Source organism: Aplysia californica, unplaced genomic scaffold (genome assembly GCF_000002075.1).
Source record: "Aplysia californica isolate F4 #8 unplaced genomic scaffold, AplCal3.0 scaffold00506, whole genome shotgun sequence".
NCBI lineage: Eukaryota > Metazoa > Mollusca > Gastropoda > Aplysiida > Aplysiidae > Aplysia > Aplysia californica.
Genome location: NW_004797776.1, coordinates 60,029 through 72,694, shown reverse-complemented (window position 1 = coordinate 72,694; position 12,666 = coordinate 60,029). Strand labels below are relative to the sequence as shown.

Sequence of the window (12,666 nt, the reverse complement as noted above, 5' to 3'; positions counted from 1 at the left end):
TGTCTAGACAGTTTGAGTAATCAATTCGCATCTAGGTTGGGTTGTGATTTTGAGAGATGACATCAAAGGAAATTTTAAAGCAGACTTGACCAAGCCTGTGAATTGTTGCAAAAACTACTGACCAATGAATTTCAAACTGTCTGTGATTGACAGCTAGTTAAGGATCATTGAGTTTCGAGTAGAGTACACCTATAGGTCAATATCACTTTGGGATTGGGGTATAGCTCTCTAAATTGAGATTTACACAAATCTTGTTTCACTTAAAGTGAGTGCTTTTTGCTGTGTGTGTGCCATATGTATCATTCTTGAATCTTGATCCTGTTACTTCAGATACTTTACTTTTACTTTACTTTTCCGATCCAGCGGCCATTTGGGTTCTAGCCCTTCGGTCTGTCGATATGGCAAAGAATGTTACTTCAGATCCAGAACCCCAGTACACTGCCAACGATCCTGTTACTTCTAATGCAGAACCTCAGTACACAGCCAACGAGGTACATTATTCTTCCCAAAGTCCAACAACTCCTCCTGCAGAAGATGCATCTGGCAACACAGGTACGGCTACTGCTGTTGCTGCTCGTGAAATGAAAGAACCATGCTCATGTAAATCTATTTCAACAAAATGATGTTGAGAATTAACAAACGAGGATAGAGAAGCAATGTTTGAATACTTATGGAGCCTATGCATCAAATTCCTGTGAAACGCAGGAGAGGGTCATCAGATTCCCAAAGTAGGCCTTTGACTCTACAGTTTCATTTGAAATGAATCTCCAATGACGTTCTCCCTGTTTAACAAAACAATGTTTTTTTAATACAGCTGCCCTCACTCAGTGATTTATTTATTGCTGCAAAGAGGGCTCACATGACTCGGACACGGGAGCTCCACGGTTGTCATATTACCAGAGAGCAGAATACGACAAACATTTTCTAGAGAAGGGTTTGTTTGATAAACTTAACAAAATGCCTTCCCATTATGGCAGACAGAATACAGGCACACTTTACCTTGAATCACACTTTCAAAGCATTGCAGATCTTTATAAGGAGTATCAAAGAAAATGTGAAGAGCAAAATCGGTATGCAGTGTCCCAGTCAACTTTCAGGGAGATGTTTCAAAAGAGCAACCTGTCGTTGTATGCACCCCGAAATGATCAATGCGATGTATGTGTTTCGCATATATAGGGAAGGAAACTTGTGTCAAGAAGAATGGGAAAAGTATGTCGAAACATAAAAACAATTGAGAAAGGCAGGAGAAGGAATCCTATTAAAAATAAGCACAAAATCCAGTGGATGGGACAAGGTTATGTATAGTGTGCATGGACTTCGAAGATGTCCTGTCAGCGCCCGCCTTGAAAACATCTGATTTACACTACAAGACTAAATTAAGTTTCCATAACTTCACAACAGTTAATTTGGTCACCAAAGATGCAAAGTGTTACATTTGGCACAAAGGAGAAGGAGCGCTGACAGCAGATGAATTCTCTTCTTGTGTCATAAACTTCTTGGAAGAGCACGTTGACAAATATGACAAATTCATTATATACAGTGATGGTTGTACGCATTAGAACCACAACGCTACCCTGTCGAATGCCATCAGCGACTTTTGTATAAGACAAAACAAAGTAGTTGAGCATTAATACCTCGAAAAAGGACACACACAAATTGAAGTGGACAGCACACACAGTTTAACCGAAAGGTCACTGAAAAACATTCTGATCTATGTGCCCATGGAGTGTATGTGAATGTTTTAAAGAAAGTAAGACAAAATCCATCCCCTTCCATGTTTGACTTTTGGATCATTCTTTTTTTTCCCCCAAAACCATAGAGTACAAAATTATCAGACCTGGCCGCAGCAAAGGCGATCCCATCGTTTCAAACATTCGTTGTCTTCAATACACATCAGACAGAAGCATTCAGTATAAATCAAACCATGAGTATGAATGGGCTTTTTACCCACTCCAAGAGGACAAAACAATTCTGCTCCAGAAGCTCCAATCCCACTGTATTCGGATAGTTTCAAAATTCACCAATCAAAATACAACCACCTACAGGAACTCAAAAGCGTGATTCCCAAAGATCATAATTCTTTCTATGATAATCTGAAACACTAGGAGTCAACGAACCAACTAATTTATAATATTAATAACAAGAATATTTCAGTTTTGTTAGTGAAGTTTACTACAATATTTCCTTCTATGGTTAGATTTTAAAAGGCTCGAGAGGCTGGGGCAGGGAGGAGGAGGTGTTTAAAAAAACAAACAAAAAACAAGACCAGAATATACAACGCATTTGTTTGGTTTTAAATATTTATGTCTTTACTTATATAAAGACAATACAAGTTTGGAAGAATGTAAATTAATTTCATGTTACTTGTATCGATTCACTTTGTCTTTCAAGCAAACTATGATTATTTTGCTAATCTTAAATGCTACTTGCTTGATTTTTTTCATTTGGTGTGCATAAAATAAATGTGAAACAAAATTGAAAAGGTTCATAATCACTCTTAAAACTGTTATCATTTGCTTCTGTTCATAATTCAAACGCCCAAGCGACCACTGGCGCTCGTCGAATGGCTTTGATTAATGTGATTCAAACGTGTAGACGCCATACTGTCACTTAGGTGGTTGAATCACGCAGATTTAGGTAGGCCTCAAACACCTTAGTGCAGTAACTTTTATGTAACATAGCAATTAGAAATAAAAACTGGTTACATACCATTGTCCTACTTCATATATCACATACATATCTGAATTTCAGATTCACAGGTGCGTATTCAAAGAAATAAAAAACAGTTTTTATCTTCTGTAAAATTTGTCATGGCACTTAGACGGTTGAATCACGCGGCTAGCGATTTTATGCAATATAATTGCATTTACTTTTTTCTCGTTTTGCCACTTTTAGTAAACAGTGCCCAAGTTAACAATGAGTTATTTCAGTTTATTACGTATAAATCAAAGGTAGAAAGACTAGACAATTCCAATATAATTCAACATTTGAAAAAAATACATGCATTCAAAAACAAACAGTACATCTCCAAGCAAGTGATTACAAAATCATAATGTAGCAGACATCACTTAAGTAAAGTCTACAAATTTTAGCTCAAACTGAGAGGAACTTACTCGTAAAAGGGATTGCCTCTTCTTCGGCACATCTCCAAGAGTATCGCTGTAAAGTCCTAAGTTGATGGACACGTCTCGCCTAAATGAAGTCGCCATGAGAATAAATACCACACTCCATCCAACCCAGCTCTTTTTTCAAGGGCGACAGTATCTGTAAGAAGGACAAATTTATGAACATCGCAGTGCTAATATTTTCTTGGAAATCAGTTGTTACCCTACAGATTTGGAACAGAAAAAACCCTGAAAAAGCAAAAATGTATTATATAACTAGACTACAGAATATTTTAAGTAGAAATGAAATTGAATCACAAGCTCCTGAAAGTTTGACAGTGGTGTAGCTGTATTGAATTGGTTAAATCACACCGTGCAGTCATGTCGTGCACCCTAAATCCACAAGGTTGAATGGAGACAGTCATTTCGTCAAACGCTTGCAAACATCAAACGCGCACTGTCGTAGCAATCGCAAATCACGATTTGGGAAGGGGGGGGGGGGGGTGCGAGTCGTGGTGCCTACCCTAGTTAAGAGCATAATAACCTTTTCCTTCAACAGCAACCTTCATTGAAAAATATTGTCTGCAAAAAGATTTTTTGATGTTTCCAAAACAGTGTGAACAATGAGAATGGCCTATGTACAGTAAATTCAGTGGGGTGCATCCATTTTCTCTTGTTCAATTCCCTCACAATAGCTGTTTGAGGGTTTTTTTAAAATACACTACTAGACTTACAGTACAGGACAGGAGTGCAGTTCACACCCTCTCACCAAGAGCAACACAACCTCCCTTCAAGTGCAAACACTGCGACTGAGAATCGGCTCCATTTACAGCTGACCCTGCCTATGTTGCACTTTCCGATGTAACAGCTTCACCCCTTCCCGTAATAAGGACTTGGTGTGTGTGAGTGTGTGTGTGTGTGTGTGTGTGTGTGCGTGTGCGTGTGCATACACATGATTGAGTGTATGTGTATATATGTGAGAGGGGTAGAAGGATGGGAGATCAAATCCTCGTGATGCCCCCCCCCCCCCCCCCCGCCCCACTTTAAAAACTTAGATTTTAATCTGCAAGCAATATCCTCATGATTCAAATTGATATGCACTTTATGTCACTTACAAGCGACTACATAATAATTATCCGATAATAATTAGAAAAATTTAGTTCTGTGCTGCCAGCATGCTTTTTTAAAGTTAAAGTGGACCATGCATTTATCAGGCATACTATTACAATAGTTGGAAACCACTTTAGTTTCGAGCACTGTCATACTTAAGTTACAGTTGAGTTATAAATGCAGGGATAATCTGGTTTGGCCCCAGCGATTAGTATGTGTTTTCGCTGTACATGCTGATACAAACAATGTTTGATGCGCCGCAAACGAGAGAATTTTATACCAATACTAATTGCAAGCCATCAAATTATATGGTTGAAATACAGTTAAACGGGGCATGCCCAGCTGAACCCCCCCCCCCCCCCATATTTTTATTAGGTGTGTAGGTCCCCCCTACTCTTGACTTTAACGAACGAAACTACAAAATCGCCGTCTTCACTTCAAGTTCAAGACTCAAGACTCAAGATGCAGAATTTTTGTTTTAATTGGTTAAGCACCAATTTGAAAGATGAGCGATACACTTTCACTACAGAATGTCCACGGTGGTTAACTCGTCTAAGTCTAAGCACAGTTTACTAAAACAATGAACAAACAGATGTTTCACCTCTACGTTTCTGGGCAACGCAGTGCAATATTTTAGGCCTATTTTACAAGTTCCAGCCCTCTTCTTCGAGACTTGAGAAACTCCTGACAAGTGACAACTTACCTCCCTTGGAATTTATGTGTACTTTTTGCTTTTCCCTGAGAGGATGCAAAAGTGCAATCAGCTTGCTCTGGTGCAACCAGAGGCCAGAGACTATAACACGAAAGAAGAAGAAGAAGAAGAAGAAGAAGAAGAAGAAGAAGAAGAAGAAGAAGAAACAACAACAACAACAAGCGTCGCGTGTGGGGAAGAAAAAAAACAACTCCTTTGTCTCTTTTTCAAATGAGCAGTAGGCCTACTCGCGAGCTTCTTGACTCAGTTCGCCACCTCATTTGACTCCTCCTCCTTCCAAGGAATCTTCCTGCCTTTCAGTTGCTTCTATTTTATTTTCAGAATCTCTAATTATTATTATCAGCATTCCCGTATAATAGAGTAGACACCCATAGCCAAATTAAAAACAATAATAATATTTAGATTGCTTGTTGGTAAAGTGTTTCTTTCTTTGGGGCTGAAAATCCTCTTTAACTAGATCTAGATATCTAGATCTATATAATAATTAGGCCCAATAAAAAAAAATTTAATTTCTGAGGAGCATTTGGCTTCAGGTGAAGTTACATACATAATGATTTATCCTAACTGTTGAACTAGTTTGATGTTTCGCTAGTGTGCGTTTCTTTTTATTATTACATTAAATAAGCTGAATCGTTTAAAGAACGAAGCTTTCCACCAAAGGAAACCTGGTTTGTTGACGTTAATTGTACATTTATCGACTACTAAATTCTGCCAAGATGGCGGATTGGATACAACTTGTATCCTTTCTGCTAATGTTTATGGTGAGAACATGACATGTGCAAATTATAATTAGTCATGGCGGTCTTTTATGTTGTATCCCCCATTTGATGTGAAAAAGTATTTGTTTTTAGATTAAAGTAGTACCGGGAAACCAGTTAATTAATGTAAGAACAAACTTGTGTGGCGCTGTCGGCGACGACACGTCATCTTCAAATCTTGTCACGGCATCTTCACTACCTTCAGCTAATCTGCAACCGCAGCATTTTAGTTTAAATTCCTGCTAGATATTTTTCAGAGTTTACATTTGTTTGAGGTGTCAACGCTGCAGTCTAGGTTTCCGCTGAGTGCTAGATCTAGATCTAATATATAATTCTAGATCTATAGATCTAGATCTAGGCCAGCAGGCCACCTCTATTCTCACCGAAGCCGAAGTGACTATTCGGACTCGAGTCCGAATATGAAAAAATGTTATTCGGACTCTGATTCTTGTCCAGCATGACATCACTTCTGACTTCCTGTGACTTGTGACTCCAGCTTCCTGTCCTGCCTCACTCGTGACTCGCCTCAGCCTCAGGCTGGGTAGAGACTGGGATCACTTCGGGCAAAATGGCGTTAAGTTGTGACGGAGCCGAGTTTTTATCTTATGATGAATTTGAGGCCAGCCTGAAAAGTTACAGCGCTTAGACTAATAAATGTTTAATAAATGTTTATTTGTCAAGAGGTCATCAGAGCAATTAAAGATGGCTCGTTAGTGTGTGTCGGGGTCGGATGGACGGCCTGCACACATGCGGCTGTGTGTGCGTGTCGGGAAAGGGGAGGGGGGGATGCTATCGATTTTGCTATCATCCCCCCCCCCCCCCCGGAAACTGATCATTATTACAATAATAAGCTAGTCTTGACGTAGATCTACGTAATGAATTGTGAGCTGGTCTATGGAATCAAAAGTTGCCGTATGCTCGGCTCTACACAGCAACACAACTTTTTCTTGGTAAACAATCGAGATGACACAGGCTTGTGTATTTGAACGAATCGGTCTTTTTTTTTTTACACAGCTCATAATATGCAGGTGCCAGGAGATCTGCTTATCTTCAATTTTACCTTTTTCTACAACAAAGAAAGTAGGAAACATGGTGGGGGGGCGTATCAATGAGGCGGTGGGCATCGGATCGGCAGACAAGGTGTTGGGGAAACTAAAAAATGGTGGAAAATTGGAAGCACTGAACGTTAGATCTATAGAACGAAGACACTTCCTTTTCTCCGGACCCGTGTCCGAAAAACATTTTTTCTTATTCGGACTCGAGTCCGAATATATGAAAAAAATGTTATTCGGACTCGAGCCCGAATAATGACGGCCTATTCTCACACCCTGGCCCTGGGTCCGGGTGAGAATAGCGCAGGCGAGGCCAACCAGTTTTGCGTTCACCATGAACCACAGAATTCTACACTGTGATATAATTATAACAGAATTGTAGAATTCCGTGGCGTGAACAAACGTTCCATTTCTACTGTTAGCCTAGCCTAAAAGCGTGCAATTTTGTCTTTGGGCAGTGGAGAGAGAGAGACAGAGAGTGAGGAAGCGCGAGAACTTCCGGGAAAAACAAAATGGTGACCCGCGTAGTTTGGCTCGATTCGAAAAGTTAAATAGCCGTAGCATCTTTGTGGACGACCAAATTAATTTACTTTTGTGTTTTAACATCATTTTTAAGCTTTCTTTTTGTCAATTTGATCGTCCACACCGATAGACAGATTCGGAAAGAGACAGAGAGAGAGAAGAGGGGAGGAGTAGATCTTGCGAGAACTTCTGAGCAAAACAAAATGGTGACCCGCGTAGTTCGGCTCGATTCGAAAAGTGAAATAGCCATAGCATCTTTGTAGACGATCAAAGTAGCTTACTTTTGTGCTATAATACGTAATTTTTTCTTTGCTTTGATCAATTTGATCATCCACACCAATAGACAGTATTCAGAAATTAGGAAAAACAGGTCTTGTTTCACACCGGGTGAGAATAGCCAACGGTGGCAAGTCTCACCCGGGTTGAGAGGTCGATCGTATTTTTATTCTCACCTCGGGTGAGGAAAGCCACTTCCATAGAGATCTATCTGAGCAATTGCCGAAACGTGAGACTCCCTTGAGACTCAGTGGTGCAAAAAAATTTTTCTTACCAATTTGACTCTCTTTTCTGTCAGTCACAGATTGACATTTAGTGCTCATATTCCTAGAGTATCAGAGCAAGGAGATGTACGGTTTTGGAGATATGGGTTTATTGGTTTGGCAACTACTGTATTTCTTGTATGTAACAGTGATGACAAAAACAGATAAGCAGCAAGGCAAATTATAGACTTTAAATTCCATTTGTTTAGTAAACAAACACTTTGTACACTATGAACTCCATTCATAATGGTAATGTGAATGGCAAGCTTTGTAACAATGACGCAGTGCACAGAACATGTCATCATTGTTATGTACAAGAAAGGATACACATTGGACATTATCATTGACAACACATCACAATAGTGAAAGGCTGTACAAATACAGTTATCAAAGCCTCAGTACCAGAAAAACACATGTGTAAAACAATTTTTTAACTAATATGAGGCAAAAGCACAAAATCAATGGAGCTGACTTGTACATAACAGTGATGACAAACATGACTTGTACCAATGATGACACAATGTACAGGAAAAGACAAAAGTCTTGCCTCCAGAGATAAAAGCGCACTTTAAAAATAAACAAAAAAACAGGAGAGGTTTCTTTTGCTTTGAAACAGATACCAGGTCATATCAAAGACAGTGGACGATCACAATTATGTGGCTAATTATGACAAACAGTACTCGTACATAACAGTGATGACAAAACATACTGGGAAAAGGTAAAATCATGCCTACAAAGAACAAATTTGCACTAAGAGATACACAGATCAATAAAGGCGTATTTTGCTTCTAAATGAATCTTGCATGCATGAAATATATGTTGAAAACTTATTGATATTAGCAATTATGAAAAATATTACTTGTACATAACAATGATGACACAATGACACAATGTATTGGAAAAAGGTATATCATACCAACAAAGAACATGTGTATTTTTGAGTTAGACAGATAAACAAGGACATGTTTGTTTATATGTTTGAGTAAAGAGAGCACACATTACTTAAAAAATGTTTGCTCTTAGGACAATGTAATTTCTTGTACGTTAGTCAGTCTTGTACGGCTGCATGACGACACCCCAAACGTCATCACTGAGCACAAAAGCTAAATCTATAACCACAGAAATGATCCATCTCTCGAAGTTTGTTCACACATCACACTCTTGTTCCAGGAATCCAGTGTAAGCACCGCAATTTCACTAAAATATTCAACAGAGTAGCCTAAAAACACGCAAAACAGCCCAATACATCACATTCAACGCAAAATTCTTGTGCGTCACCGGACGCTGAAGGCAATGACTACTTTCGTTTTTCTGTTTCCCCCGTTGCTTCCGTTGTTCTCGGGACGCGGGTAAGGGGAAGTCACTCAAGAGAACAATTATATCCGGGCACTTTTGATAACCCGTTCAAAACAAAAGTGGGCGAAATTCGGACTTCGGCACGTCGCAAATTGACGACAATAACGGCGAATGTTAAACAGCCGACCGAAATCGTAGATCTAGGAACCCGATGTTCCTTTCGCACATCGCGGCTTTTGAAGTATTGAATAAACGACGATAGGCAAAGAGATTTAACCAGCTACGGTGATTCTACTGAAAAATAATGGTGTTTTCTGAAACACCTAGTCCGTGACGACACGACAGACGCACAAGTAATCCGAATTGTTCGTCTATTTGCAAACAAATAAACCGATTTCTTGAGCAAGTTAACCTTTCTCAATGACAAATAACATAGAATCAAAGCACACATAAAAAAAACACAACCAAAAATACTAAATTTTGGACATTCTTGGAAGTTTGCATTGGTGTGCTCAAAATGACACTCCAGGAATCACTAAAAAACGAACATTTTTGGCACAAAATTTACAAACTCAAGATTGCAAAGCTGACAAGGGGTCTGAAACTGCTAATGCAGGTTCTACATCCTATATTTGACGTGTGTATATGTTTTGGAGGAATAAATACTAATGCATCACATTTTATGCACACTAATGTGAGATGTGTGTGTTTTTCCCCACGTTTTGGCAATGGCTCATCTAGACTCTAGATCTAGATTCTAGATATTCTTTAAATCACATTGTGATAATATTATTCGTTCAGCTTTTCCCCGTCCGACAGTACATTTAAATGCAAACAGGCGGCTATGGCGGTAGGCGGAAATGTATGTGACCCTGAGGCTCGATCGGGAAAATCAAGGTCTACTTTCGCTTTCGTTACCACTGAGAAATTTGTCGATGATAGTCTGATAACGCAACATTTGTGGTGTGCAATTTGTCCCCTTCAGTTTACTCACTTTTACTTTATTTTTTCTGTTTGCTTATAATACCATGAGGTGTAGAAAGGAGATGCAATTGTCGGATGTGGACCAGGTGTGTTGTCTATTGTTACAAATTCTTTCTTAATTTTTTTAAAAACACAATAAATAAGTTTGTTTTTTTAAGTTGATAGCTAAGAGTGTAAGCATTTATTTTCCTCTTTATTGAGTACTGTGTTACGTTTTCTGTTCCATCTTATTCTCAGGTGTATGTTGGAGATTGTAGTCTTGACTTTGTGCGAGAATGTTCCTTGAAAGGCTTCACCAACAACCTTATGTGTTCAACATGCCTGAAGATGGACGACTTCAACTTGGGTGCCATCAAGCTCGACTGTTTAGAGTGTTGCCAGAAAGATAAGGAGGAGGAAGCTGGGATTACTGTGAGCCTTGTTTTTATTTTTATTTTTGAAGTCCTGCTAATTACAAATAGGTCATGTAGAACATTTAGAACATGGCCCAGTGCATACAGTAATAAAATGAAAGAAAAGGAGCATGTACCATGAAGGAATCAGTATTTCTTCTTTTTCTTTGCATTCCCCTGCTTTATCTCAGGGGTAGTCGAGTGCTGGTTCTTCAACCTGCAGTGCGACTGATTATTACTTGTAACTTTCCTTCTTCATAGGGTTCCTTGCCTTCAGGCAGCCACAATCATTTTTCGAAGGTACTATAGTATATTTTTATATTGACTAAAGTATTTTCTGTCTTGTTAAGTATTAATTTTGAATTTTGCCTGACTGGCCACTTAAACCTACTCTTATTGAGTTTAGGACTACCAAGGGATCTTTGACGTGCGCAACTTACACTCGGGACCGCTAAAGATTTTTTTCCCTAATCCGAGAAGGGGACGTGTTTGATCTTACCTGCTTTAAGATCATGGATGTGGCTGAAAGACAGTAGTAAGAAGGAGCCTGAAGTAGGTACAACAGTATGAAAAGTTTTGAGTAAAGGAGGAAGCTAGGAATGGGGTAAGAAAATTGAGATGAAAGCAGAAAGCAGAACAGGTGAAAGGAGAAAATTTTAGAGAAGACAGTTTTTTCGTTGCTGTCAGGTTTCAAACCCAGGATCTTCTGAATAAGAAACGAGCATCATACCTGTAGACGACAGGAGCCCCTGAGACAGTATTTTATTCCTTGTAGAGATGGTTACAGTAATGCTTTTAATTCAGGGCTGAGAATTGTCCGCTCATTGCAACACCGCCGTTCGCTCGTCCGAATGCCTCTTCCGCCTTTTTTCCGAGTTTCGTATTATAATGATATATTGTAGTAAGAATAAAAAAACGAATTGAATAAAAGACAATAATAATTTTAGAAGTTTTTTATTTGCTCGCTGGACAAAACCGAGATGCGTGCACATCTTTGTGTCGGCTGGTACCATTCAATCGAGTACTTTTTATTCTTCTTCATGACTGGAAGAATTCAAAATTTGTGGAATGCCATTCTCAGCCCTGTAATTGCTAACGACTCCCTCTGTAAGGGATGTAGAAGACTTGAGCCGAGTGGATTCCTTCTCTCTTTCTTGTTACAGGATTTCTCTTCATTTCTTTGGATTAACTTTTTCATTTATACTGTATGTAAACTGGGTAATTTCCTTTGTTTAAGCCATTTGTTCTTACCTCTTGGAGGCAGTTGTCGCATTGATGATTTTGTGGTAGCCTCTGTGATACTAATTACTGATAGTAGGAAGTGTAAAAATGTTGTCAGTGAAAAACGATCAAAATGTAGGCTTTAACTTCACTTTTACTTGGCTGCTATTGATTTCCTACCTCTCCCTGCACTTTCCAAGTGCTTTTTCTCATTGAGTTTCTTTCTGTTCCCTCAGAAATACCCCTTTGCTGAGTTAGCTGTGTGCGGATGAAAATTGGGTCGATTCCCACAAGTCCAGGGTAAGTTTAATATCGCACTGAAGATCATTTAGTAACTGAGGCTCACTGGCTAGGACAAATGGTTCTAACCTTTTGTGTCAAAGTGACCGACAGATTTATTGGTTTTTATGCACAACTATTTTCCCTATTCCTATTATTGATCCATTAACATAGTCCATGTGCACATATTTGCATGAAGAAAGAGATTGGGTGCTTGGTGGGTGTTCTGGTGTGGTTTGCTCCTTATTTTCTGTCAAATATCTATCGTCCTCATCTCTCCTCCTCCTTTTCTGTGTATGTGACTCTTTAGTAACACCTCTAATCTTTGGCACTATATGAGCTAATTGCAGTGCAAGTACAATAAAACTCGTAGTAAAACAAGAAAAATAGTGAGAGTAAAAGAAGCACTCCTTATTATTCATGTGACGATACTTCTATTGATCTCCTCATTAGCCTGTAAGACAAGGTTTTTTTTTGTGTCTCAGCTCCCATGTGTGTGTTCCTCATCCTTACTATCATCATATTTCCTCTACTTCTTTCGTATGTTTGTCACTCTTCTTGTGAATTGCTATTTCCGGGGTGCCATGATAGTCAAAGCAGACTTTGTGCTGTTGAGTAGGTACCAGAAACTAAATTTTCAAAGTAGTTGTATGCCAAATTTATCAGTTTCATTTGAAAGGCCTATATCCGCTGAGCA

At 39.0% G+C, this 12,666-nt stretch overlaps 2 protein-coding genes across 2 annotated transcripts in view; one reads left to right on the top strand and one right to left on the bottom strand.

Moving 5' to 3' along the window:
- Positions 1 to 4,899, bottom strand: part of LOC101845263 (endoplasmic reticulum mannosyl-oligosaccharide 1,2-alpha-mannosidase) — a 29,536-nt gene extending 24,637 nt beyond the window's left edge. Inside the window, exons 1-2 of the mRNA XM_005105996.2 lie at positions 4,816 to 4,899; positions 3,114 to 3,264 (exon numbers count right to left, since the gene is read on the bottom strand). Coding sequence (XP_005106053.1) covers positions 3,114 to 3,209 — 96 coding nt within the window. The 5' untranslated portion in view covers positions 3,210 to 3,264; positions 4,816 to 4,899. The remainder of the gene's footprint in view (positions 1 to 3,113; positions 3,265 to 4,815) is intronic.
- Positions 4,900 to 5,592: 693 nt separating this feature from the next.
- The window catches only part of LOC101845024 (selenoprotein F), a 10,818-nt gene continuing 3,744 nt past the window's right edge, over positions 5,593 to 12,666 (top strand). The window contains exons 1-3 of the mRNA XM_005105995.2: positions 5,593 to 5,687; positions 10,315 to 10,488; positions 11,927 to 11,990. Of these exons, the coding sequence (XP_005106052.2) occupies positions 5,643 to 5,687; positions 10,315 to 10,488; positions 11,927 to 11,990 (283 nt within the window). The 5' untranslated portion in view covers positions 5,593 to 5,642. The remainder of the gene's footprint in view (positions 5,688 to 10,314; positions 10,489 to 11,926; positions 11,991 to 12,666) is intronic.